Source organism: Podarcis erhardii, assembly GCF_964252035.2.
Source record: "Podarcis erhardii genome assembly, chromosome: 14".
NCBI classification, from domain to species: Eukaryota; Metazoa; Chordata; class Lepidosauria; order Squamata; family Lacertidae; genus Podarcis; species Podarcis erhardii.
Window position 1 is genome coordinate 39,440,471 of NC_138503.1, and position 23,782 is coordinate 39,464,252.

The 23,782-nt window shown below is 44.6% G+C and overlaps 1 protein-coding gene across 1 annotated transcript in view; it reads left to right on the plus strand.

Moving 5' to 3' along the window:
- Positions 1–262: 262 nt before the first annotated feature.
- CPPED1 (calcineurin like phosphoesterase domain containing 1) overlaps positions 263–23,782 on the plus strand; it is a 74,780-nt gene continuing 51,260 nt past the window's right edge. Inside the window, exons 1-2 of the mRNA XM_081840024.1 lie at positions 263–423; positions 9,411–9,629. Coding sequence (XP_081696150.1) covers positions 357–423; positions 9,411–9,629 — 286 coding nt within the window. The 5' untranslated portion in view covers positions 263–356. The remainder of the gene's footprint in view (positions 424–9,410; positions 9,630–23,782) is intronic.

A 23,782-nucleotide genomic window follows, 5' to 3' on the forward strand; every position in this document is an offset into this window, starting at 1 on the left:
TCCACGCCGACTGAGCGACCGCAGACACAGCCCATTCACAGCTGGCATCTGGCACTTCCAGATCCTAGGCATGGTGTAAGCCTGAGGAGCTGCTTTGGTGACATACGATTAAGCCTTTCTCGCAACCTTTGCACGTCGGAACGCTCTCCGCCCTGCGGGGGGCGGCGACCACGGCTCCATCACTCACTTCGGGCCACGCCCACGCCCTAATACCACGCCCCTTCTCCATAGACCACGCCTCTCCCCTCTCCTGCTCCCGAGTTTGCTTTTCCTTCCCGTTCCCGGCAGTTGGAGGAGTACTGGGCAGTCCTGTTTGGTGGTCTGTTTTTGCTCTAGGGTGGTGGAGCAGGCACGCCATGGCCGGCAAAGAGCAGGATGAGCTCTTAAAAGCCCGGAACCGTACTCTGAGCGCTTTCCGCGAAGGTATATTTACTTAATTTTAGGATCTCTCTGTCTCCCAAGTCTGCGTTTTTTCGGTACGGAAAGTGAGCGCGGAACTCTTCCGCCGGGCGAGTTGGTTCCGCCCGGATACTTATCACCGACGTACGGCTGGGCTATGGGGGACTGGAATAGGCGGCGCTCCGAAGCGGAGGAAGAAAACGGGGGCTAGCAAAGGAAGGGCACGACGCGATGCTTATTATTTTCGTCTAGCTTTACTACGAGGGCTGTCCTTAGGCGGGGCGGGGGCAGTTAAGGGAGAGGGGAGAGGCTAAAGAAGTGAGGCAGCGTTGTGTAGTGGCTAGACCCACCAGGGTGGGGAGCCTTTGTTTTTGTTTAGTCGTTTAGTTGTGTCCGACTCTTCGTGACCCCATGGACCAGAGCACGCCAGGCACTCCTGTCTTCCACTGCCTCCCGCAGTTTGGTCAAACTCATGCTGGTAGCTTCGAGAACACTGTCCAACCATCTCGTCCTCTGTCGTCCCCTTCTCCTTGTGCCCTCCATCTTTCCCAGCATCAGGGTCTTTTCCAGGGAGTCTTCTCTTCTCATGAGGTGGCCAAAGTATTGGAGCCTCAGCTTCAGGATCTGTCCTTCCAGTGAGCACTCAGGGCTGATATCCTTAAGAATGGATAGGTTTGATCTTCTTGCAGTCCATGGGACTCTCAAGAGTCTCCTCCAGCACCATAATTCAAAAGCATCAATTCTTTGGCGACCAGCCTTCTTTATGGTCCAGCTTTCACTTCCATACATCAATACTGGGAAAACCATAACTTTAACTGTACGGACCTTAGTTGGCAAGGTGATGTCTCTGCTTCTTAGGATGCTGTCTAGGTTTGTCATTGCTTTTCGCCCAAGAAGCAGGCGTCTTTTAATTTCGAGCCTAGTGCCCTCCAAATGTTGAATTGCTGGTTTAATTGTCTCTACCTCTTGGGAAATGGCGGGGGTGACCTAAAACATGTGGAAGGCCACAAGTGGGCTAGAGCAGGCATAGGCAAACTCAGCCCTCCAGATGTTTTGGGACTACAACTCCCATCACCCCTAGCTAACAGGACCAGCTAACAGGGATGATGGGAGTTGTAGTCCCCAAACATCTGGAGGGCCGAGTTTACTTATGCCTGGGCTGGAGTGTTAATCTAACGGGAATCCCCACCCACCCTCAGGCCTCGCTGGGTGATCTTGAGCTAGTTTCTCTCTGTGTTACCTACACACAAGTCTTACTTTAAATGTAGTTTGCTGGGGTGTTGCAAGAATAAAACGTGGTACTGAGGCAAACTCGCCCAGTGTTCGTTTTTTTGAGCTTGGAGGAAAGGTAGGAGATAAATCAAGGTGCTGAGGATGTTTCTCAGGTCACATGGATTTTGAAGTGAAGGCTTTGGAATTGTATGGCCGTCTTGTCAGGGCAGGAGCTTTCATAGTCAAACTATGTGAATCAGGTAGGGAGGAGGACAACAGCTCAGTGAGAGAGCTTATGCTTGGCATGCAGAAGATCCCAGTCTCATCACCATTTAAAAAGATTTCAGGCAGCAAGTGCTGGATGGGACCCTCAGCCTAAGCTTCTGGGGAGCTGCTGCTAGTTGAGAGCTATCTGGGCAGGTATAAGGAAACTTGTTATTTCCTTTCCTATGGGTTTAATAAGACTGTCCACTTGATTGATTGATTGATTGATTGATTGATTGATTGATTGATTGCATTTGTATCCCACCTTTTCTCCAATGAGCTCCAAGTGGTTACATGGTTCTAGCCATCCTCATTTAATCTTCACAACAACCCTGTGTTGTAACAAATGCAAGACCAGACTATTGCCATCTTGTTGCAGGCTGACACCATAATCCCATACCCTCCAGCATTGCTCTGATGAAAATAGGGATGTCCTATTCAATAATAATAATATTGTGCACCTTCCAACATATAGAAAAACATAATCAAACATTAAGCATTAAAATACAGTGGTACCTCTGGTTACGTACTTAATTCGTTCTGGAGGTCCGTTCTTAACATGAAATTCTTCTTAACCTGAAGCACCACTTTAGCCAATGGGGCCTCCTGCTGCTGCTGCGCCACCAGAGCACGATTTCTCTTCTCATCCTGAAGCAAAGTTCTTAACCCGAGGTACTATTTCTGGGTTAGCGGAGTCTAACCTGAAGCGTATGTAACCTGAGGTACCACTGTACTTCCCAATACATGGCTGCCTTCAGATGTCTTCCAAAGGTTGTGTAGTTACTTATCTCCTTGGCTCGGGGGTTGCATAACTCCATACCCTCCAACAGTGCTTTCTTCTGGGGGGACGCAGGGGTACACATACCCCTAAACATTTTGTGAATCTTTGTACTTTTGTCCATTTACTGTATTTATTTTTCCTGATTTGAACTATAAAATGGTGATTTTCTTGAGTCAGAATGAGAGTACCCCTAAACATTTTTTTTAGAAAAAAAGCACTACCCTCCAACATTTCTCCAGTACAAATTGGACATCCTACCATACCCTCCAGCGTTTCTTCGATGAAAGTAGGGACGTCCTAAGGAAAAGGCGGACATTCAAGGATCAAATCAGAAACCAGGACAACTTCTGTAAATCTGGCATTGTCCCTGGAAAATAGGGACACTTGGAGTGTCTGTAATCCTGTATTCCCATTGAAATGATGCTGAAATGCAAGCTTAAGAGAGGAAGAACAAACCACAAGAGGGTGTGTAAAGGGAAGTTTTGGAAGCATGCTAGGCCATGACCTTTAAACAGAGTAAACAGGAAAATGCTTAGTTAGTTGAGGTGTGGATACATCTGTCTTTGCAGTAAAGCTGAAGTTAGGTTGGTGTCTTGCATGACTAACCTATATCACTATAAAAACTGAGAAAGCAGAGATCAGGGTTTAGCCTCTGATCACTACACTTTCCTGCTTGAGCAAGAAATAAAACTTTGCTTTTAGAGAATTTCCGGGTGTCACATGTCATTGCTAGTGAGTAAAGGACTCAGTTGTGCAATGGACCTTAGGTGGGGTTTTCCCACATCAATTTTAAGATGGGGAAGGCTGAGAGGCAGTGATTGGCCCAAGTTCACCCAGTGAGCTTGGATTTGATCCCTGGTCTCCCAGGTCTTCATCTAATACAGTACTCTAACCCAGCCTTTCTCTACCTTAGGTCTCTAGATCTTGTTGGACTACAACTCCCATCATTTCTTGCCAGTCGTCAGGGATTATGGGGGTTGTAGTTTGAGAACATCTGGGGATTCAAGGTTTAAAAAGGCTTCTCTAACCACCATACTAAACCACACCTCTCTCTTCCTCAGAAGATACACAGGTGACAAGTGTATTATGTGTTGTAGCTAATACTGGACTTTCCTTGGGAAAGCACTTCTAGCTGGACTTGCCTGCAAAGGGAATGGATTTTTTAAGTGTTCCTAGTGTATACTAAATTTTGCTGGACTAGAGAAAGCTTAGAATAACAAAGAGTGGATAGTGTAGTTGCTTCATAAAAGTTGTCAGGTGGCAGGGCTGGTCATAAGGCAAGGTTCCCTCAATAGTTTTGTAAAAGAAAGACTTTAAAAGTTGCGTATTTTAACCATCTCTGCAGCACCATTTACTCATTTTTGTTGGGTTTTTAAACCACTCCTGAAGGCTTAAGGTGAAAAAATGGCACTTGAAATGATGACAGTAAGAACAGTTCTATATAAAATAGACTCAAAAATTGCTTGGAAACTCTTTTCACCCACTGCAATTCAATGTTTACTCTTTCTCTTTAAAAAAATGGCTTATGTCGCTTCTGAAAGAGACTTTTGCCCTGATTTCTGAAGGAAGGGAGTTCTAAGGCCAAAAAGAGTCTCACTGTGCCTCTTTTGCCAAGGGCGCACAAACAATTGGCTGATTTTGGAAACAAAACAAAAATGTTGGGGCACCAGAACCAATCCTCTCCCCTTTCAGATCAACCAGTGCAGAGCCACACCATACATTATAATCAGTGCAAATCGCATGACACCCCCAAATAATCCTGGGAACTCCAGTTTCCTGTCATAGAGACCTGAAAGCCTGGCACCTCATCCTTGGAGGCAACTGCAGCTGAAGATCATTATTTTCTAGCCACTGATGAATTTAGAACATAAGAAGAACCTGCGGAATCGACAGTGGCCCATCTAGGCTAATATCCTGCTCTTGCTGTGGCCAACCAGATGCCTATGGGAAGCCTACGTGCAGGACCTGAGTTCAACAACCCTATCCTTGCCTTTCGTTTTTAGAAGCTGGTACAGTGGTACCTCAACAGGGACGCGGGTGGCGCTGTGGGTAAAACCTCAGCGCCTAGGACTTGCCGATCGTATGGTCGGCGGTTTGAATCCCCACGGCAGGGTGAGCTCCCGTCGTTCGGTCCCAGCTCCTGCCCACCTAGCAGTTCGAAAGCACCCCTAAGTGCAAGTAAATAAATGGCGTTTCCGTGTGCGGCACTGGTGATGGCTCGCCAGTTGCAGCTTCGTCACGCTGGGCACGTGACCCGGAAGTGTCTTCAGACGACGCTGGCTCCCGGCCTCTTGAGCGAGATGAGCGCGCAACCCTAGAGTCGGTCACGACTGGCCCGTACAGGCAGGGGTACCTTTACCTTTACCTTTACAGTGGTACCTCGGGTTAAGTACTTAATTTGTTCCGGATGTCCGTACTTAACCTGAAACTGTTCTTAACCTGAAGCACCACTTTAGCTAATGGGGCCTCCTCCTGCTGCTGCTGCTGCTGCTGCTGCTGCTGCTGCTGCTGTGCCGCCGGAGCACAATTTCTGTTCTCATCCTGAAGCAAAGTTCTTAACCTGAAGCACTATTTCTGGGTTAGCAGAGTCTGTAACCTGAAGCATATGTAAACTGAAGCATATGTAACCTGAGGTACCACTGTATTTAGAAGCCTACTGCTCCAACAGTGGAGAAGAATATAGGCATTGGGGTTGATAGCTTTATGTTCAAGGAACGTGTCTAATTTTTATATCACATATTGTGAAAGCAAATTCCATAGTTCAGCTTTATTCTGTTTATTCTCCTGCTGTTCAGCTTCACTGGATAAATCTGGAGTCTAATATTACGAGGGGGGGGAGTGTCTCTGTTCCCCTTGTCTATACCACGTATAATTTGCATGGTTCCCCCACCTTACTTGTTTTCCTTTTGTATGTGAAAAAGCACCAAGAAATTGCCAGTGGGGTTCAGGGAAGGAGAAAGTTACATGCAGCCCAAACTTTTAAAGGCAGAAGTAGCCATTCTGGGATTGCGACTACTTTTGCCTGTCGTTTATTGTATTGTTATTTTTTTCAGGGGTTCAGCTAACTATGGCCTTGATTAACCCTTTGTGAATGTCTTTGTTCTGTTTCCATGGGAAATGTATTTAATCTCTGGAAAACAAAAGCCAAATCTGATCCAGAATGGTGTATGAGTTACTGCTGCATTCCCATTCTGGCAAAGAGCTGCCTGCAGATGGTTTTGTCTGTTTGGAACAGAGCACCTTCCATTCTGCAGAAGACCTGATGACAGATGGAGTCACCTAGTTACACAAAAGTCTACAGTGAAATGTTATCACAAGGGATGTCCTGACACAATGTAAATGTCACTGAACGAAACTTGGATGCTAATGCTCTGGCGAAGCATGCATTCATTGGGTTTTTTTAAAGTGAGGTCTGCGGGAACCTGAATGAAATTTGCTGGCTCGTTCTTAAAACTGTTTCATAAAGTGCTTGGGCAGGCTATCGGGTTGCCCCAACAGAGGAATGTCAACTTGAACGTACAACTTGAAAAGTTGAGGTTAATCTTGAATATCTGTTGTGCTTTTCTGTTGCCTGTTTCTCTGTTGCCTGGATCACTGGAGGGTAGGGAGAAGATGTGTGTGTTGTACATTGATACAGTTATGAAATTTTATGCATAAGGAACACAGTAAAGATATTAATGCAAAAAAGGGAAAACTTAGCATTAAAAACTTTTCACACAATAAAAACAGCACAAATGTACAGTGGTACCTCGGGTTACATACACTTCAGGTTACATACGCTTCAGGTTACAGACTCCGCTAACCCAGAAATAGTGCTTCAGGTTAAGAACTTTGCTTCAGGATGAGAACAGAAATCGTGCTCCGGCGGCGCGGCAGCAGCAGGAGGCCCCACTAGCTAAAGTGGTGTTTCAGGTTAAGAACAGTTTCAGGTTAAGTACGGACCTCGGGAACGAATTAAGTACTTAACCCAAGGTACCACTGTATTAGGATTGTACTACACATACCTTCCTATGAGGAGGTCCATTCTACCTGATGTTGGCATTGGGCTTTTAGTGCGGTGACACCTGCCCATTAGAACCCCCCCTCCCATTATACATTATTTACCAAAGTATTACTTATTATTACATCAGAAAGGCACATTTTCTATTGTCTCCAGCACTTGCTAAATACAGTCCTCTTTCAACAAGCCCTCTCAATGCAAATCCTTATTCCAGTTGGTGTCTGTATGGGATTCAAATTGATTTTAGTGTCATTACTAGCAACCCTTAGATACCAGGTAGCGATGATATTATTTACCCAGAGATTTTAGTCTTAAATGTTGTTGATCTTTTAGTTGGGTGGGTTAAGTTGTGTCTTTTTAAAGTTATTTCAGTGCAAGCATTTTTAGTTAATGGGTTTTTTTTAAAAAAAAAAAATGGTATTGTCTCAAAAAACCCGACAACCAGCTTTGAGACAATTTTTTGTGGTAGGCAAAAAATTAAATATAATAAATAATAATATAACTTCCCTGCTCATTAAATAGACAATGTGATCTAAACTCCGAGAAACAAATCAGGATGAATGCTCAATAATCATGATGTCTGGAAGTACCCCAAAAAAAGGATTGGGGGCTGGGGAATGAGGAAGCAAATTTGGCTGATACTTATTGAAACAAATAAGATAATGATAAAACATTATACTGTTCCCTCTCTGTGGTCTGTGGCTTCTAGAAGTTTGCACTTGGCTCAACTCACTTCTGATGCTGTACCCTGAGGAAATACGGAGTTTGAGTGACTGACCACGGGAAGAGATTTAGGTTCATCTTTGCTCATCTGTGTGCCCTTTTGAAATTGAAATCAAGACACACCCCTATCCCTGCCCTGCATTATATGGGGCAGACACATAATTAAATGATCTTGCACTTGTCTACCCAAATGTAAGTCTAACAGAATTCATTGGAGGTTAAAAGGTAAAGGTAAAGGGACCCCTGACCATTAGGTCAAGTCGTGACCGACTCTGGGGTTGCAGCGCTCATCTCGCTTTATTGGCCAAGGGAGCCGGCGTACAGCTTCCGGGTCATGTGGCCAGCATGACTAAGCCGCTTCTGGCCAACCAGAGCAGCACACGGAAACACTGTTTACCTTCCCGCCAGAGTGGTACCTATTTATCTACTTGCACTTTGACGTGCTTTCGAACTGCTAGGTTGGAGGTTACTCCCCAGTAAATGGGCATAGGATTGCCGCCTAAATCTCTGATTTAGTTTTTCCTTCATTGCTGCCTCTGTAAATCACCTTTCTGCCAAAAGGTTCGTGGTGGTACATGTGTATATTTCAAGTGCGGCTGCCACTGTTGTGTCTAGTTTGTCACTAACTCAGGAAATAGCAAAACGTTCATACCGTTCAACTGATGTAACTTGGATATGCAAGCCTTTCTGTTCCTACACCTACATTTCTCTGAACAACGCAGCTCATCACCAGTGGATTATCCCAGTGTGAAGCAATCGTGTTCAGCATATGGAACAAAAGCAGTCAACACAGTTTACGGAATCGGAACGATAAATCACCTTGACAGTTAAGTTAATTTCAGTGGTCTCTTTTCTGTGCTCAGACTGCCACAGTAAAAAAAAAAAGAGTGCCTGGTTTGGTAATATATTTGTCAGTATTTTCCATGAGTTACTGACCCTTCTCTTTAGGTCAGACTACATGTTAATGATAATTATCACTGGTCAGTGAAGTAGCAGCAGGGGTCAGGAGGGTTGGGGAGGTGCAGGACAGACAGAAACAGGATTTGGACTTTGATATGTCCGGAAGGAGAAGGGGGCTCTCTCTCTCTCTCTCTCTCTCACACACACACACACACACACACACATGCAAAAAAAACCAAACAAACACAAACACTGTCTTCTTGCTCTAAGTCACTCCCTGAGAAACTGTTTGCCTCAAAGGTGCAGTTTGCTGTAAATAGCAGCATACAGAGAAAACAACCCAAATAGCAGCACACAGAGAAAACAATCAGGAAACTGGGAGCAGGAGGGAGAAGAGAACGTGTCAACTGTGTCATACGACAGTGGTACCACGGGTTACAGACGCTTCAGGTTACAGATTCCATTAACCCAGAAATAGTACCTCGGGTTAAGAACTTTGCTTCAGGATGAGAACAGAAATCGTGCTTCTTTATGCACAATTAGGGCAGCGCCATTAGCTGACAAAGTGATTAATCTCGCTGCCAGAAGATTGCATTGCAAAGTGGCTCTTAATTGAGGTTCAGTCCAATTGTCTGTTGACCTGGGGGACTTGGCGATGATGAAGTATTAGAACCTCTGTTAGGGGAGCAGTGACCCCAATCCTATGGGGTTTTTCAGGGTGTGTGTATCTTGTTTTCCTTAGGAAAACATCTCTAAAAAGCGTGTCTTCAGGTGAGGAAGACACCGTGTCCAGACCCCACCTACCTCTAGTAATACTGTGTTTCTTGTCTGTTTGATGTTGTAGTTGAACAATATCAATACAAAATGACTTTGGAGAACAGATTTGCCAGTGTAGTCAAGTCATTCAAATCAAAAGTGGGGTGATATAGTACCTTTTCTTGTCTTGCGATGTCACACAAAGCTGTGACAGACTCCATCTCTAGTGAGGGGAGCTGGGTAACGTGACATTGCCTAAGGGTGTCTTTAAAATCTATAACTCTTGCTGTTATCAATGCAGAAAAGGTTTGGAATTAACTGACTGCGGTAGCATTTGTTTTTATCTTTATGTGTTTCTGTTTTTTATGTATTTAGATGCGGAACAGGAATGGAGAGCCCCTTTCTACTTCATTCAAGGAGCGGATCCTCAGTTTGGATTGATGAAAGCATATTCAATTGGCGACTGCGACCATGGAGGTGACGAATGGGAAGAGGAGCTCAAACTAACACAGCAAGCAGTGCAAGCGATTAACCAGCTGAACCCCAAACCGAAATTCTTCGTACTCTGCGGAGATCTCATACATGGCATGCCAGGTAGGATAGTTTTAAAAGAGATAGAAACTGTTCCTGCTGGCACATTCCTCCAGAATCTGCTGGGCTGCTACAACTCCCATAATTCCAAATAGTTGCCCTTTTTTGGCAGGGGGCTGTCAGGAACTGCAAGAGTCCAGCAAGAACTCCCTGCAAGCAGAGGTTGGGCAGGAGTCACCCCTGCTTCTAAAAACTGTGTTTATTCAAACAGGCCTTTCAAAGCTGGGATTCTCTGCCAACCAGCTCTCCCTGATGTGCTTGATACTTTTGTTGTAACTGTGTGTTTTGGCTCGTGACATTTTGTATGAAAGTGTAATTTATAAATAGTTTAAATAAACACAAGATCTGAAGGGCCACAGACTTCCCACCCCTGCTGTAGTCTAATGAAATGCAGGATGCTGCCTTATACTGAATCAGACCCATTGGGCCATAGCTTGTTCCATATCGTCTACGCTGGCTGTCAGCAGCTCTCCAGGATTGCAGGCAGGGGTTTCTCCCAGCCCTCCCTGGAGATGCTGGCGATGGAACCTGGGACCTCCTGCGTGCAAAATGATCTGTAGTTGTTCCCTAAGAAAGGAAGCTCTTCCTTCTGAATGTCTTCTTGCACCGTGATGGGCAGCAGGTGGCCTGTGGGCTCTACCCGTCTTCCAACAACACATCTGGGTGAAGTAATCTTGTTAGTGAAATCAAAAGCCTGGCTTCCATTGAAAAATGAAATGCTAAGCTTCTCTCTCCCTCTCATGCTTGCGGTAATAGATTTAGAAAGTATAACAATCAAAGACTAGCAACAAAGGCATTAGGTGAGAAGAAGCTTTGAATTTGTACTGGAGCAATGTTGGTTCTGTTTCACAAGAACTTCTTTTTTTCTGTTTAATGCCTCCCCCCCCTTCCTCGCCCCCCCAACTCTTCAAAATATGCTGAGTGCTATTACCTCTGGTTTGGCACCTCTCGTATTTTTTATTTTTTTAAAATCTACACTTCTTTTTTAGTGCTGGGAAATAATGATGACAAACCAGAGATCTGCAGCCAATATATTTATTTCTGAGGTGTGTCTCTATACTGCTCTTTAGCTTTTTAAAAAAATATATATCTTTATTAATTTAAAATAAATACATTTATGAGAAAACAGACATACAAGTAAACGAACATACAATCAAACAAACAAATAAAAGAAAAATCAAACAAACCACCACACTATAAGATACAAGAAGATTAATATAAGTATCATCATATATACTCCTGATACTGAACACAATTATAAAATTTATAGAGAAGAAATTTAAGACTGACTTCCAGTTAATCTCACTGTACTTTATCTATCCATTACTTTATACCGCACAGTTACATATTTCTTATATAGAACTTATATTTCTACAATACTGCTCTTTAACTTATAAAAATTCAAAGCCCAGTTTCCCAGCATGCCTGCAACTGGCAGGCTATGCTTTGAAGGGAGGCCTCATAGCAAGAGTGGAGAACCTGTGGGCTAGATGCCCCTTCAGGGCTGACCATTGGCCATGATAGTGGAGGCTGATGAGAACTGAAGTCCAACCACCTCTGGAAGGCTGCAGGTGCCCCTTCTCTCCCTTGTAACCAGGACTCCTTCACTGAAGGGAGGCAGAACTGAGATGGTTTGGAGAAAGCATGCCTGTACATGGCTCAGTCTAGGTCTGATAAACCATGGGTTCCTGGACCAAGGTGGCCATGTCTGAACCAGCCCTTTTGTATCACCTTGTGCAAATATCTGTCTCTTGGCTTAAGGTCCTACCCTGGATGGTATGGAGAGAGCTCCCTGGAGATGGGGGAGCAGGATAAAAACATGATGTGGAAATAGTCTTTTTCTCCAGTTACCTTGCCACTGGTCTTCCTTTTCCTTGACCTCCTTCCTTCCTTCCTTCCTTCCTTCCTTCCTTCCTTCCTTCCTTCCAACTTACCTTCCCATTGGGCTTCTCAGCTTTCTGGTTTACCCAACACCCCTTCTCTCTCTTACCTCTTTATTTCTTGACAGCACCACTAAGTAATTTATTTCTCTGTCTCCAAACTGATCTTCCTCTTTCCCACAAGAGCTGCTCACCCACTCCCCCTTGGCGTCTGATATGCTCATGAACTTTCCATGACATGAGTAGCAGTTCAGCCCAGAGGCTTTGTCTCACAGGCGTTCGGCTGTCTCTGACAACGGCAACCCTCGATTTTCACTTCGTCTCTCTCCCTGCTCCTTTCCATAATAATCTTCCATATGGCTCACCTGTTGCTTACAATGGGACATAAAAAAAAAACAACATATTAATATAATGATTCCTTGTAGCAAATGGTTCTTTTTCTATATGTGGGCAAATTGCCTTCACCCTCTCTGTCTTATTGAAACGTCACCTCAGCACCTTACAAATTGCTCATGTTCCGTGACGAGATCTACACAGAGATGCATCGTTATGAGTTTCCAAAGTGTCAGTTTCTTATTTCATCCAGAAAATAAGCAGTCGTCACTGTACGGAACTGGCGTTAGGGGTGTGGAAGGTGTTCGATTCAGTTCACATTTAAAGGCGAGCTCAAATAATTTGCACTTTGAAACACGATGCAAACTGAAACGTAGCCTTCTTTGAAATTTGCATGTCTCTGAATTTTTCAGTGCGGTTCTGCAGCCAAGTAACGTGTACAGAAAATCATATATATTAGTGCAAATAACCTAGAAACATGCATTATATTGGAGAAGACTGCTTTGCAAAAATGTACATATGAGGGAAAACTGAACATAAAATGCAGTTAGGAGAAATTAGCACTAAAATGTTGATGAATTTCCACACTGGCTTTTTAAAAAATTACAATTGATGTGGAGAAGTGAATGTAAGAGTGAAAAAAATGAGAAACTGAAATGGATAGATTCTCGTATTCTTAAGTGACATGCATGGGGTGTATTTACACTAAGGCTTATCAGTCATCTCTTTTTCTTTCTCTGCATTCAAACTGAGGTCTCTTTTTCCCAGAGGAGCTCCTAACATGCTTCTCTCTAGCACCTGAACTATAGTTTAGTGTCAGATGGTTAAGCCTTAGGCTTGTGAGTCCTCCCTCTTCTCTGTCACAGCCGCAAGAAGGAAATTGGAAACTACAATTCCCAGAGTTCCTTTGGAAGGAGGGTTTGATTGTTAAACCACTGGGAATTACAGGTCTGTGGAGGGAACAGGAGTCTCCTCACATCTCTCAGAATCCTTAAGAAACTACAGTTCCCAGGATTCTTTGTGGGAAAGGCCATGCTTGTTTAAAATGGTCTGATGCAAGTGGGGCATTTGACATTGCTCCTGTTGTTCTTCATTGTCAGAGGAAAACGGTTTCTGGATAAAATGGCGGAGGATGAGGAGGATTTTAGGCTGATCCAGCAGCGGCAATTATTATGTTCTTTCTAGCCATGGTGATTGAATAGAGCTTCCAGGTTTAGAGACAATGTACCTTAGGATACCTGTTGATGGAGAACAAACCTTGGAAAGAGGGTCACTTGTCTTTATGTCCTCGTTGTGGGCTTCCCAGAAGCAACTGGTGAGTTGTTGTGGGGAATGCAATGGTGGATCCGAGATGGACCTCTGTTACGGTACAGTAGGGCTCAATTAATGCTCTTAATGTTACTGTTTCCCAGCCTAACCTGCCTTACAGGGCTGTTATGGTGAAAATGGGAGCATGGGGATGATGTGTGCCACCTTAAGCTCCTTGGCAGAAAACTGGAATATGAATTTAATAACTTGAGGGATTGCCTTAGTATTTGCCCTCTTGACCACTTTGATCTGTGAAAATGGCACTGTTACAGGCGTCGCATAATATTCATTGGTTGCTTGTAAGAAATCGACCTTTTAGCATGGCAGCATCTACAGTTTTAGCATATTGTAGATTTGAGTTATTATTCCCTTTTATTCTTGTTTATAACTGTGTCTTTATAACTTTAAATTTTCATTATCCATCACTTTTAATGAAAATAATAAGAAGCAAAATGTATAAGGAAATTAATATAACTAACAGTACAGTGGTACCTTGGGTTAAGAACTTAATTCGTTCTGTAGGTCCGTTCTTAACCTGAAACTGTTCTTAACCTGAAGCACTACTTTAGCTAATGGGGCCTCCTGCTGCCGCCGTCGCACAATTTCTGTTCTCATCCTGAAGCAAAGTTCTTAACCCAAGGTACTATTTCAGGGTTAGCAGAGTCTGTAACCTGAAGCATCTTTAACCTGAAGCATATGTAACCTGAGGTAAACTGTAGTTGTAAATGAATACAGACAGACAACAAGAATTGTACAAACAGGAGGATTTATTTGTTTGTGGATATACTATGGGCAAATATGGAAAATGAATAACAATATACAAAATGGATGAAAATAATGCGATAAAATTATATGTGATATAAAAAACCAGAAGAAGGAAGGAGGGAAGTCAGCGCTTAGGAGCAAGTATAAATGTAAAATGCAACACATTATGTGTATGTGGAGTATGCAACCGGAAAACTAATAAAGATTATTTGGATAACTTTAAATTTTGTTTTTGTAAACTGCTTTATTTATGACCAAGCAGCAAATAAGATGAGTCAAATGCTAACTACATAGGTTAAGAGCATTTTGAAGGAGGAAGAATGTAAGGCAAGCTTCCTGGATCAGAACCCGTCTAGTTCAGCATCCTCTTCTCACAGCGGCTGGTCAGTGGGAACCCTGCAAGGTGGACATGAGCACAACAGCACTCTGCCTACCTGCAGTTCCCTGCAGGTGGTAATCAGAGGCTTATGTCTCTGATAGTGGAGGTAGAACATAGCCGTAAGGCTAGTGGCTGTTGAAAGCCACTACGAAGAGGCACTTAGGATGCTGGCTTAGATTCAGACCATGGGGCCATCCATCGCAGTACAGTGGTACATATGCTTCAGGTTACATACGCTTCAGGTTACAGACTCCGCTAACCCAGAAATATTACCTTGGGTTAAGAACTTTGCTTCGGGATGAGAACAGAAATCGTGCTCCGGCGGTGCAGCGGCAGCAGGAGACCCCATTAGCTAAAGTGGTGCTTCAGATTAAGAACAGTTTCAGGTTAAGAACAGACCTCCAGAACGAATTAAGTTCTTAACCCGAGGTACCACTGTACTGTCGACACAATACTATCTCCCAGCCCTACCCGGAGAAGCTGGGGATTGAACCCAGGAACTTCTGCTTGCAAGGCAGACACTCTACCGCTGAGCTATGACGATGCAATGCTTACAGAGAACGAGAATAGAGTGTAATACTTCCCATAATATTTCAAAAGGACTGCTCTCTCCTCTCCTCCGTCTCCCCTCGGTTTGCCAAATGTTACCAAATATACATTTTAGTCGCACAACTTATAAAACATTTAAACGGAACATATTGAACACAGCCAAGAGCGCTTCTGTGCTGCTTGCCGTGTTTGCTCTGCACTTGTGTAAACATTGACAGCAGCCCCCTGCGCTGTTTTCGAGCCCTAGCTAGGAAGCGAAAGAGCAGCCGCTTCTTCCTCTGGAGGTCTTTTTGCGCCTACTTCTTCAAACAGTCTTCTGTGCCATCCGGATTACTTTGGGGATAAATGGCTTTGCACATGGCCATGCATTATTAAAAAGTGTCTTTTTAAAAAAAGAAAAAGGGGGGGAAAGGAAAACTAGCGCTAATGGCTAGCTAAGTTGTGTCCAAGGATGTGAAAACAAGTGGTTAAGTACAGAGTGTCTCAGTTGACTGCAAATGCCATCAGTTGTGGAGGATGACGCAACACTCAACCCAAGTGGTGTGAATTCCCAGGATCTCAGCAAGGACTTATCAGGGACAGTGACTGGTTCCCTGCATAGGAACATAGGAAGCTGCCTTAACACTGAATCTGACCGATGCTCCATCTAGTTCAGCATTGTCTATGCCACGGTTTCCCAAACGTGGGTCTTCAGCTGTTTTTGGACTACAACTCCCATCATCCCTAGTTAGCAGGACCAGTGGTCAGGGATGATGGGAACTGTAGTCCAAAAACAGCTGTGGTTTGGGGGACCCTGGTCTACACTGACATGCACCAACTCTCCAGGGTTTAAGGTGAAGGGTGTTGCCAACCCAACCTTGGAAATCAGACCTGAGACATTAACAGAGCTAGTCATTCCCACTTCTGTAGAAGCCCTGCCCAGGGCTTGTTGTTGTTATTGTTGTTGCTGCTGTTGTTGTTTAGTCGTGTCCAACTCTTCATGACCCCATGGACCAGAGCACGCCAGGCACTCCTGTCTTCCACTGCCTCCCACAGTTTGGTCAAACTCATGCTGGTAGCTTCGACAACACTGTCCAACCATCTCGTCCTCTGTCGTCCCCTTCTCCTTGTGCCCTCCATCTTTCCCAACATCAGGGTCTTTTCCAGGGAGTCTTTTCTTCTCATGAGGTGGCCAAAGTATTGGAGCCTCAGCTTCAGGATCTGTCCTTCCAGTGAGCACTCAGGGCTGATTTCCTTCAGAATGGAGAGGTTTGATCTTCTTGCAGTCCATGGGACTCTCAGGAGTCTCCTCCAGCACCATAATTCAAAAGCATCAATTCTTCGGCGATCAGCCACCTTTATGGTCCAGCTCTCACTTCCATACATCACGAGTGGGAAAACCATAGCTTTAACTATACGGACCTTTGTTGGCAAGGTGATGTCTCTGCTTTTTAAGATGCTGTCTAGGTTTGTCGTTGCTTTTCTGCCCAGGGCTTAGTGGGAAAATATTTGCTTGATCTTATCTTATTCATTCATTCATTGATTCATTTATTTCCTATACCACCCTTCATCCAAAGATGACAGGGAGGTTTTCAATATGAAAATACAAAAAAATGCATACTATAATAACAAATGGAAACACTAACCTCACATGCCCACAGTTTAAGAGGCTATAGATTGTTTAATTAGCCAAAGGCCTGGGAGAATCGGAATAGTTTTGCCTGACACCTAAAGATGTGTAACGAAGGGGCCAGGCGAGCTTTCCTGGGGAGAGCATTCCACAAGTGGGGAGCCACCGCAGAAAAGGCCCATTCTCATTTTGCCACCACCCAGACCTCTTGTGGAGGAAGCACATGAAGAAGTGCCTCTAATGATGATTGCAGGGTCTGAGTCAGTTCATATAGGGAAAGGTGATCCTTGAAGTATTGCAGTCCTGAGCCATTTAAGGCTTCATAGGTCAAATCAGCACTTTGAATAGGGCCCAGAAACTAATTCGCAGGCAAGTTCAGCCAGACTGGGATGGGCATTATATGCTCAAAGTGGCTTGTTCTGGTGAGCAACCTGGCCGATAAATTCTGCACCAGCTGAAGCTGCTGAACTGTCTTCAGAGGCAGCCCTGTTTGCCTCCTTTCTACAAACAGTAGTGCCATGTATATGGGGAGTTAAGCTAACTCTACTCTCCCGCTTGCTAGTGGGTTAGATCAGAGTTTAGTATTTACACAACTTTCTGTGTGTGTGTCTTGGTTTAGAATCTCTAGCTTTTAAAAAAAAAAAATATTTAGTATTATTTTAAATAGTGTTCTTTGTTCAAGGGCTTCCAGAATTAGAACGAAGCAATGATGGGATGCAAAAATAATTCTGCTGCTGATTGCAATGAAGAAAATGACCTGATTAAGGAAATTGTCACAGGAAAGCGGGAATTAAGTCTGTTGTTCTTCTAAGGATTTGAATAAATCTTTTCTCCTGTTTCTTAATATAATATTTGAGGTTGTGGGGGGAGGGAGGAGAGACGCTGACTTTTGGTAATCCTAAAACACAACCTGCCCCCGCACAATCAGTTTTACAAGATGCATCCAGTCGTGGTTTCAGGCTACAAAATTGATGGCCTCTGATCTGCAGGCGTTTTGGTTGCTGTCTCCTTGGAGCCAATGAATATACGAAACAAATTTATGTGGTGATAAATTCATGCAGCTACAAGTCGGGTGCCCAGGTTGTTGGAGTTTGTTTGTTTTAAAAGAGAGATGGACTAATTTAGTGTTATTGTTTTTCAAATTGCTGTGATTGTTTAGTGTGCCGAGTTGTTAAGTTCATAATACTAGAACTCATGGAAATCCAACAGAGCTCAGTGTTGGAAAATTCAGGAGGACATATAAAAAGAAAATACCTCTTCACACAGTGCATAGTTAAACTATGGAACTCTTTCACACGGGATGCAGTAATGACCACCAACTAGGATGGCTTTAAAAGAGGACTAGACAAATTCATAAGGGATGCAGGTGGCGCTGTGGGTTAAACCACAGAGCCCAGGACTTGCTGATCAGAAGGTTCGAATCCCTGCGACGGGGTGAGCTCCCGTTGCTCGGTCCCAGCTCCTGCCAACCTAGCAGTTCGAAAGCACGTCAAAGTGCAAGTAGATAAATAGGTACCGCTCCAGCGGGAAGGTAAATGGGGTTTCCGTGTGCTGCTCTGGTTCGCCAGAAGTGGCTTAGTCATGCTGGCCACATGACCCTGAAGCTGTACGCCGGCTCCCTGGGCCAATAAAGTGAGATGAGCACCACAACCCCAGAGTCGGTCACGACTAGACCTAATGGTCAGGGGTCCCTTTACCTTTACCTTTTAGACAAATTCATAGATGAAAAGATTGTCAATGGCCACTAGCCATGATGGCTGTGTTCTGCCTTTACAGTCAGAAGCAGTATTTCTTCTGAATAGCATAGAATTGTGGAGTTGGAAGGGACCCCCCAAGGATCATCTAGTCCAACCCCTTGCAATGCAGGAATTTCAGCTACAGCACCCAAGACAGATGGCCATCCAACCTCTGCTTAAAAACCTCCAATGAAGGCGCATGGAACAAGGACACACAAAAACCCAGGAATTGGAGACCCGTGTTGCTTCCAGAAACAGGAATGCTCAAGACACAAGATTTACCCACCCTGGAAGAATGGCAGATGAAAGTGATGGACTATATGGAGCTGGCAGAGATGACTGGCAGAATCCGAGACCTGGGAGAGGAGCTGGTGGAAGATGACTGGAAGAAATTTAAAGACTATCTACAGAAACAGTGTAAAATTTATGAATGCTAAAATGATGTTGGATGGAAAATAAGTGGCATTAGTGATAAAGTTAGAAAGAGTATGCAAAAACGAATTGATGGATGAAAACATTTGAGTTGTGATCTGTTAAGATACAAAGTTAAAGATGATAAATTGAAAGAGGGCAAGGATTTGCTGATTTGATTATGTGAATGGGAATACAAGAAGGGGAGGTGTGAGGAGGTCAAGGAAACAAGGTAATGAATTTTAAAGTTAAAGAAAGGAAAGAGGGATTTTTTCTTCTTTCTTTTTCTTTTTATTTACTTTTTGTTTTTTGTATTTTGTACTTTTCTGTTTTCTTTTTTCTCTTTTTTCGCTGTATTTTGTTATGATTCTGTAAAATCTCAATAAATATTTATTAAAAAAAACAAAACAAAAACCAGAATGCTCAAGAGGGAGACCTTAAATGCTGCAACCTCCTAGGCTACTGGTCTTCAACTGTTGGGTCGGGACCCACCAATGTGTCATGCCTTGCTCCAAAGTGGGTTACAACAGGAGCACTTCCGGTATGCAAATATATGACCAGAGATTAAGAAATGGGAGCCCCAGTGTGTGCTAAGGCAAAAAAGGGGTACTGGGTATGAAAAGGTTGAAGGAGTTTGTCCGAGACCACACCCCAACTCTGGCTGCTGGTAGTAAAGGAATTTTAGGGGTTGCTTACTCACAAGCAGCCTGACAATTCTGGGTCTGTAGACTAATAATAATAATAATTTATTATTTATACCCCGCCCATCTGGCTGGGCTTCCCCAGCCACTCTGGGCGGCTTCCAACAAAATATTAAAATACAGTGGTACCTCAGGTTACATACGCTTCAGGTTACATACGCTTCAGGTTACAGACTCCGCTAATCCAGAAATAGTGCTTCAGGTTAAGAACTTTGCTTCAGGATGAGAACAGAAATTGGGCTCCGGTGGCGCGGCAGCAGCAGGAGATCCCATTAGCTAAAGTGGTGCTTCAGGTTCAGAACAGTTTCAGGTTAAGTACGGACCTCCGGAAGGAATTAAGTACTTAACCTGAGGTATCACTGTACAGTAATCCATCAAACATTAAAAGCTTCCCTAAACAGGGCTGCCTTCAGATGTCTTCTAAAAGTCTGGTAGTTATTGTTCTCTTTGACATCTCGTGGGAGGGCGTTCCACAGGGCAGGTGCCACTACCGAGAAGGCCCTCTGCCTAGTTCCCTATAACTTGGCTTCTCGCAGGGAGGGAACCACCAGAAGGCCCTCGGCGCTGGACCTCAGCTGAACCCATGCTATGATGTTGCTCTTTGGCCTGGTCCTGGGCCTTTTGGCACCTTTGTCCTTGCCGTGTGGAATGTCTGGTCTGCCCTCTGAGAACTCAGTAGCTGGTTCACCCTCCAAGGCCTCTGGCCCCAGAGATTGCCAGGGGTTGAGCCTGAGACTTTCTGTATTCAAAGCTTGTGGCCTGCCTCTGAGTAGTGGTGCCTCCTCTTCGGAAAACAATGGCCAAAGCACAGCTGCTGTTGAGCTGCTCTGGTGTCAAGGCCTAGGCACATGGCAACTTCCTAGGATTCCAAGAGCCCGGGGGCAATAAATAGCATCCTTATCAGCTAAACTAGGATGCAATCAAGCAGAACACTTGGGAGCGCATTATGAGCCATTAAAAGGAAGTAAGTAATCAGTGGCAATGTCTTCAGTTATGTAGAGGGTGATTAAAATTGGTTTGTACTTGGGATCATTATTAGTAGTAGTGTGAGAAGCTTTCTTTTTTATTGTGTGACCATGTATAGCGCTACCAAGAACTGTGGAGTTTAATCATGCATTTCATCAGATAGATATTTGCAGTGTAGAGACTTTGCCAGAAATACTGAGGTGCATGCGTCACCCCCACCCCAGCAAATTACAGGTTTTTTTTTAGGAGGCCATGCTGCTGTTCTGTATCAAATGGACTGTGTTACATCAGCAGAAGACATGATTGCCATGTACATAATTTCAATGGGTCAGTCTGCTGTAAAATGCATTTTGGAAACAGGTGCCATCTTTTTTCTCCTCTCTCTGCCCCGCAGTGAACTCAGGGGGAACATTTTCCTCCGGTTTTTAGAACTGCACTGATTGGGCAGCTCTTTTGTCAGCCACAAAGTCGCATCCCCTTCCTCAAGGCCAGCAAACTTTTTCAGCAGGGCGTCCGGCCCACCGTCCCTCAGACCTTGTGCGGGGCCGGACTATGTTTTGAAGGGAAAAAATGAACTAATTCCTATGCCCCACAAATAACCCAGAAATGCATTTTAAATAAAAGCACACACTCTACTCATGTAAAAACACGCTGAGACCCAGGCCGTCTGCAGGCCAGATTTAGAAAGCGATTGGGCCGGATTCGGTTTGCCTACCCATGCTCAAGGCTATGGCTGACCATTGTCCCTCCCCTCCCCTACCAGTTTCTATTATATTGAGTGGGCAGGTGGTGAAATTTTGGTGCCAATCATAAAACATGCAAGGCGTTACAAAACAAAAGAAGACCGCTCACCTGATTTTTTTTTGGGGGGGGGGTATCATGGAATCCCGGAGATGGTGTATTAGGGTCAAAAACATTTTGAGCCCAAACATTGCATTGCCTTCCAGGAACACAATGCCAGTAGCATCCAGAGCAAGTGATGTAGATTTTTCCTTTGTATATTAGGCACACACGCAGCCCTCTGTTCTCCACCCATCCAAGCAAAAGGCATTATCAGAGGATGCATTCCAACCAGGAAAGAACACTCAAGGAGGATGCAAAACAAAGCCTGTGTTTGGGGGCGTATGGCCTGGAAAGAAGAGGTGTGACCTGCAGAAAGTCCTGAAGGCCAGACAGGAGGCCATGTCTCATGTCATCAATGAATGTGAGCAAAGCAGAGTTCAACCGGATCCTGTTGCTCTTCCAAGATAACGTATGTAAATAACCTAGACCAGAAAGCAGCTATCTCCATTGAGCGCTATAGGTTCCAACCACTTTAATGCCAAAGTCTGTCACCTGGTTAAGCAGGGTCACATGATGTGGTTCCAATCCTTCTTTGTCGTCGTTCAGCAGCTGCTTGTGAGTCGAGGACCCACCACCCGCATAGGAGTATAATAAGACACAAAGACATGTTATTTTAGGTTAATGGGCAAAATTAGGCCACAACTTTTATTGGTTACAGCATGTGAGTAGTATTGGCTTAGACATTAGATGAAACAGCAATACCAGACTCCACCATGCACAGCTGGGAGTCATATCAGGGTTAACAACCAATGGGAGGAGCTTGTTGATGCAAATACAACTGGAAGCTTCCCCGTGATGTCACCGGGGGTCGTGCCATGGCCCTAGCCACCAACAGGGCATCGAACAGGATCCACGGCTGCCGGATTCCTTTAATGGAATACCCAAAAGAGGAGGGGTAGATGATAGCGCATACCCAATCCTCCAACACAGCACACCTCCAACAATGCCTAACTGCCAATACCAGAAAGTTGTGACAAATTGCTACGAGGTAGGCGAAAAAACCAAGAGGCTGGTGCCAATTTGTCAAACGGATATAAAAGTCCTACCAGGCCCCTTGGGCAAGCAAGGCAACCAACCGAAGTCCATAGCAAGGTCAATACGCAAAAGAAGCTGACCTAAGAGGTAGGGAGGGCGGGAGATCCGAAGAAAGCAGGAACAGAGTGGGAGCAGAGCACTGGCGCAGCTGTTTAAATGCGGCTAGCCCCGCCCACCAGCCGGCCCTATTGGCCAGCTGAAAGGCTTGGCCACGGCAGCAGAAGCAATCAGGGGCAGGGAGCCGAGCACGCCTCCCTGCCCCAGCGGGAAGCTGCTCCCGCTCAGAACCCCTCCCCTCTGGGAGGAGGAGAGGCCTTTCCAAAAAAAGGAGAACAGAGCTTCACTCTTCTCCGTATCTATAGGAGAGTTATCTCTCTTGCAGTTTACTGGTGCTGTGAAAGTCTGACTAGCTTTTGGATCTCTAGTTTTATAAACCACTAGATCGAAACCAATTTTTTTAAAAAAAATGTCTGCATGAACAGGTTTGCAAAATATTGTACTGGCCTCCTCCTGGAGCATTAGAATATTGTACTGGCCTCCTCCTGGAGCATTAGAAAACAAGCTTATACCACCTTCCATGTGATAGCCCTTCAGATATTTGAAGACGGGCTATCATATCACCACTCCAGGCTAAACATACCCAACTCCCTCAACCATTCCTCATAAGGCTTGGTTTCCAGACCCTTTTGTTGTGTAGATTGCTGGTGTCTGCATGCCTTCCAGCTTGTCAATATACTTCTTAAACTGTGGTGCCCAGATGTGGACACAGTATTCCAGGTGAAGTCTGTTGACAGATTATGAAATGGTGGTACATAAGTACTTGAAGAAGAAGAAGAGTTTGGATTTGATATCCCGCTTTATTACTACCTGAAGGAGTCTCAAAGCGGCTAATATTCTCCTTTCCCTTCCTCCCCCACAACAAACACTCTGTGAGGTGAGTGGGGCTGAGAGACTTCAGAGAAGTGTGACTAGCCCAAGGTCACCCAGCAGCTACATGTGAAGGAGCGGGGACGTGAACCCGGTTCACCAGATTACGAGTCCACTGCTCTTAACCACTATACCATACTGGCAGCAGAGGACCTTGCGGTAAGCATTAAGGGGGCCTTAACACAGAGGTTGTTGCCCTGGCACTGACTGCCATGGCAGCACTTTCTGTGGCTTGCTGTGTACCACTTAGTGGGCAGAAAGGCAGATTAGGAATATTTAAAATGCCCAAGCTTTCCCCCAGAGAGCCCACTACAAGGCATGCTGCATGGGGCAGATAACTAAATTACCTTCCACAAGTTGCTCCAAATGTTGACAGATTTTTAAGTAGATGCTACAAGTGCATGCCACAACCTCCTTCAAGCTTCATTTATTGCCCGGTGAACTATTCTGTAACCATTAATGACCAGGCAAAGTGGTTTTGCCCGCAATTTTTTTTTTAATGTCCGGTAGACAGAACCACACTGAACTTGATATGTACCTGATATGATAATGGATGGGTGAGGCCAAGGCCTGCATCGCTTAACAGTTCCTTTTAGACACAGGCCTCTGGAGCTCATCGTCGGCAAATGGAAAAGGCCGCAGCATAATCACAGCACATTATTGATTGTGTTGCCATTGAAGCATTGGAGGGTACGAGGAATGCAAGGCTTGTGA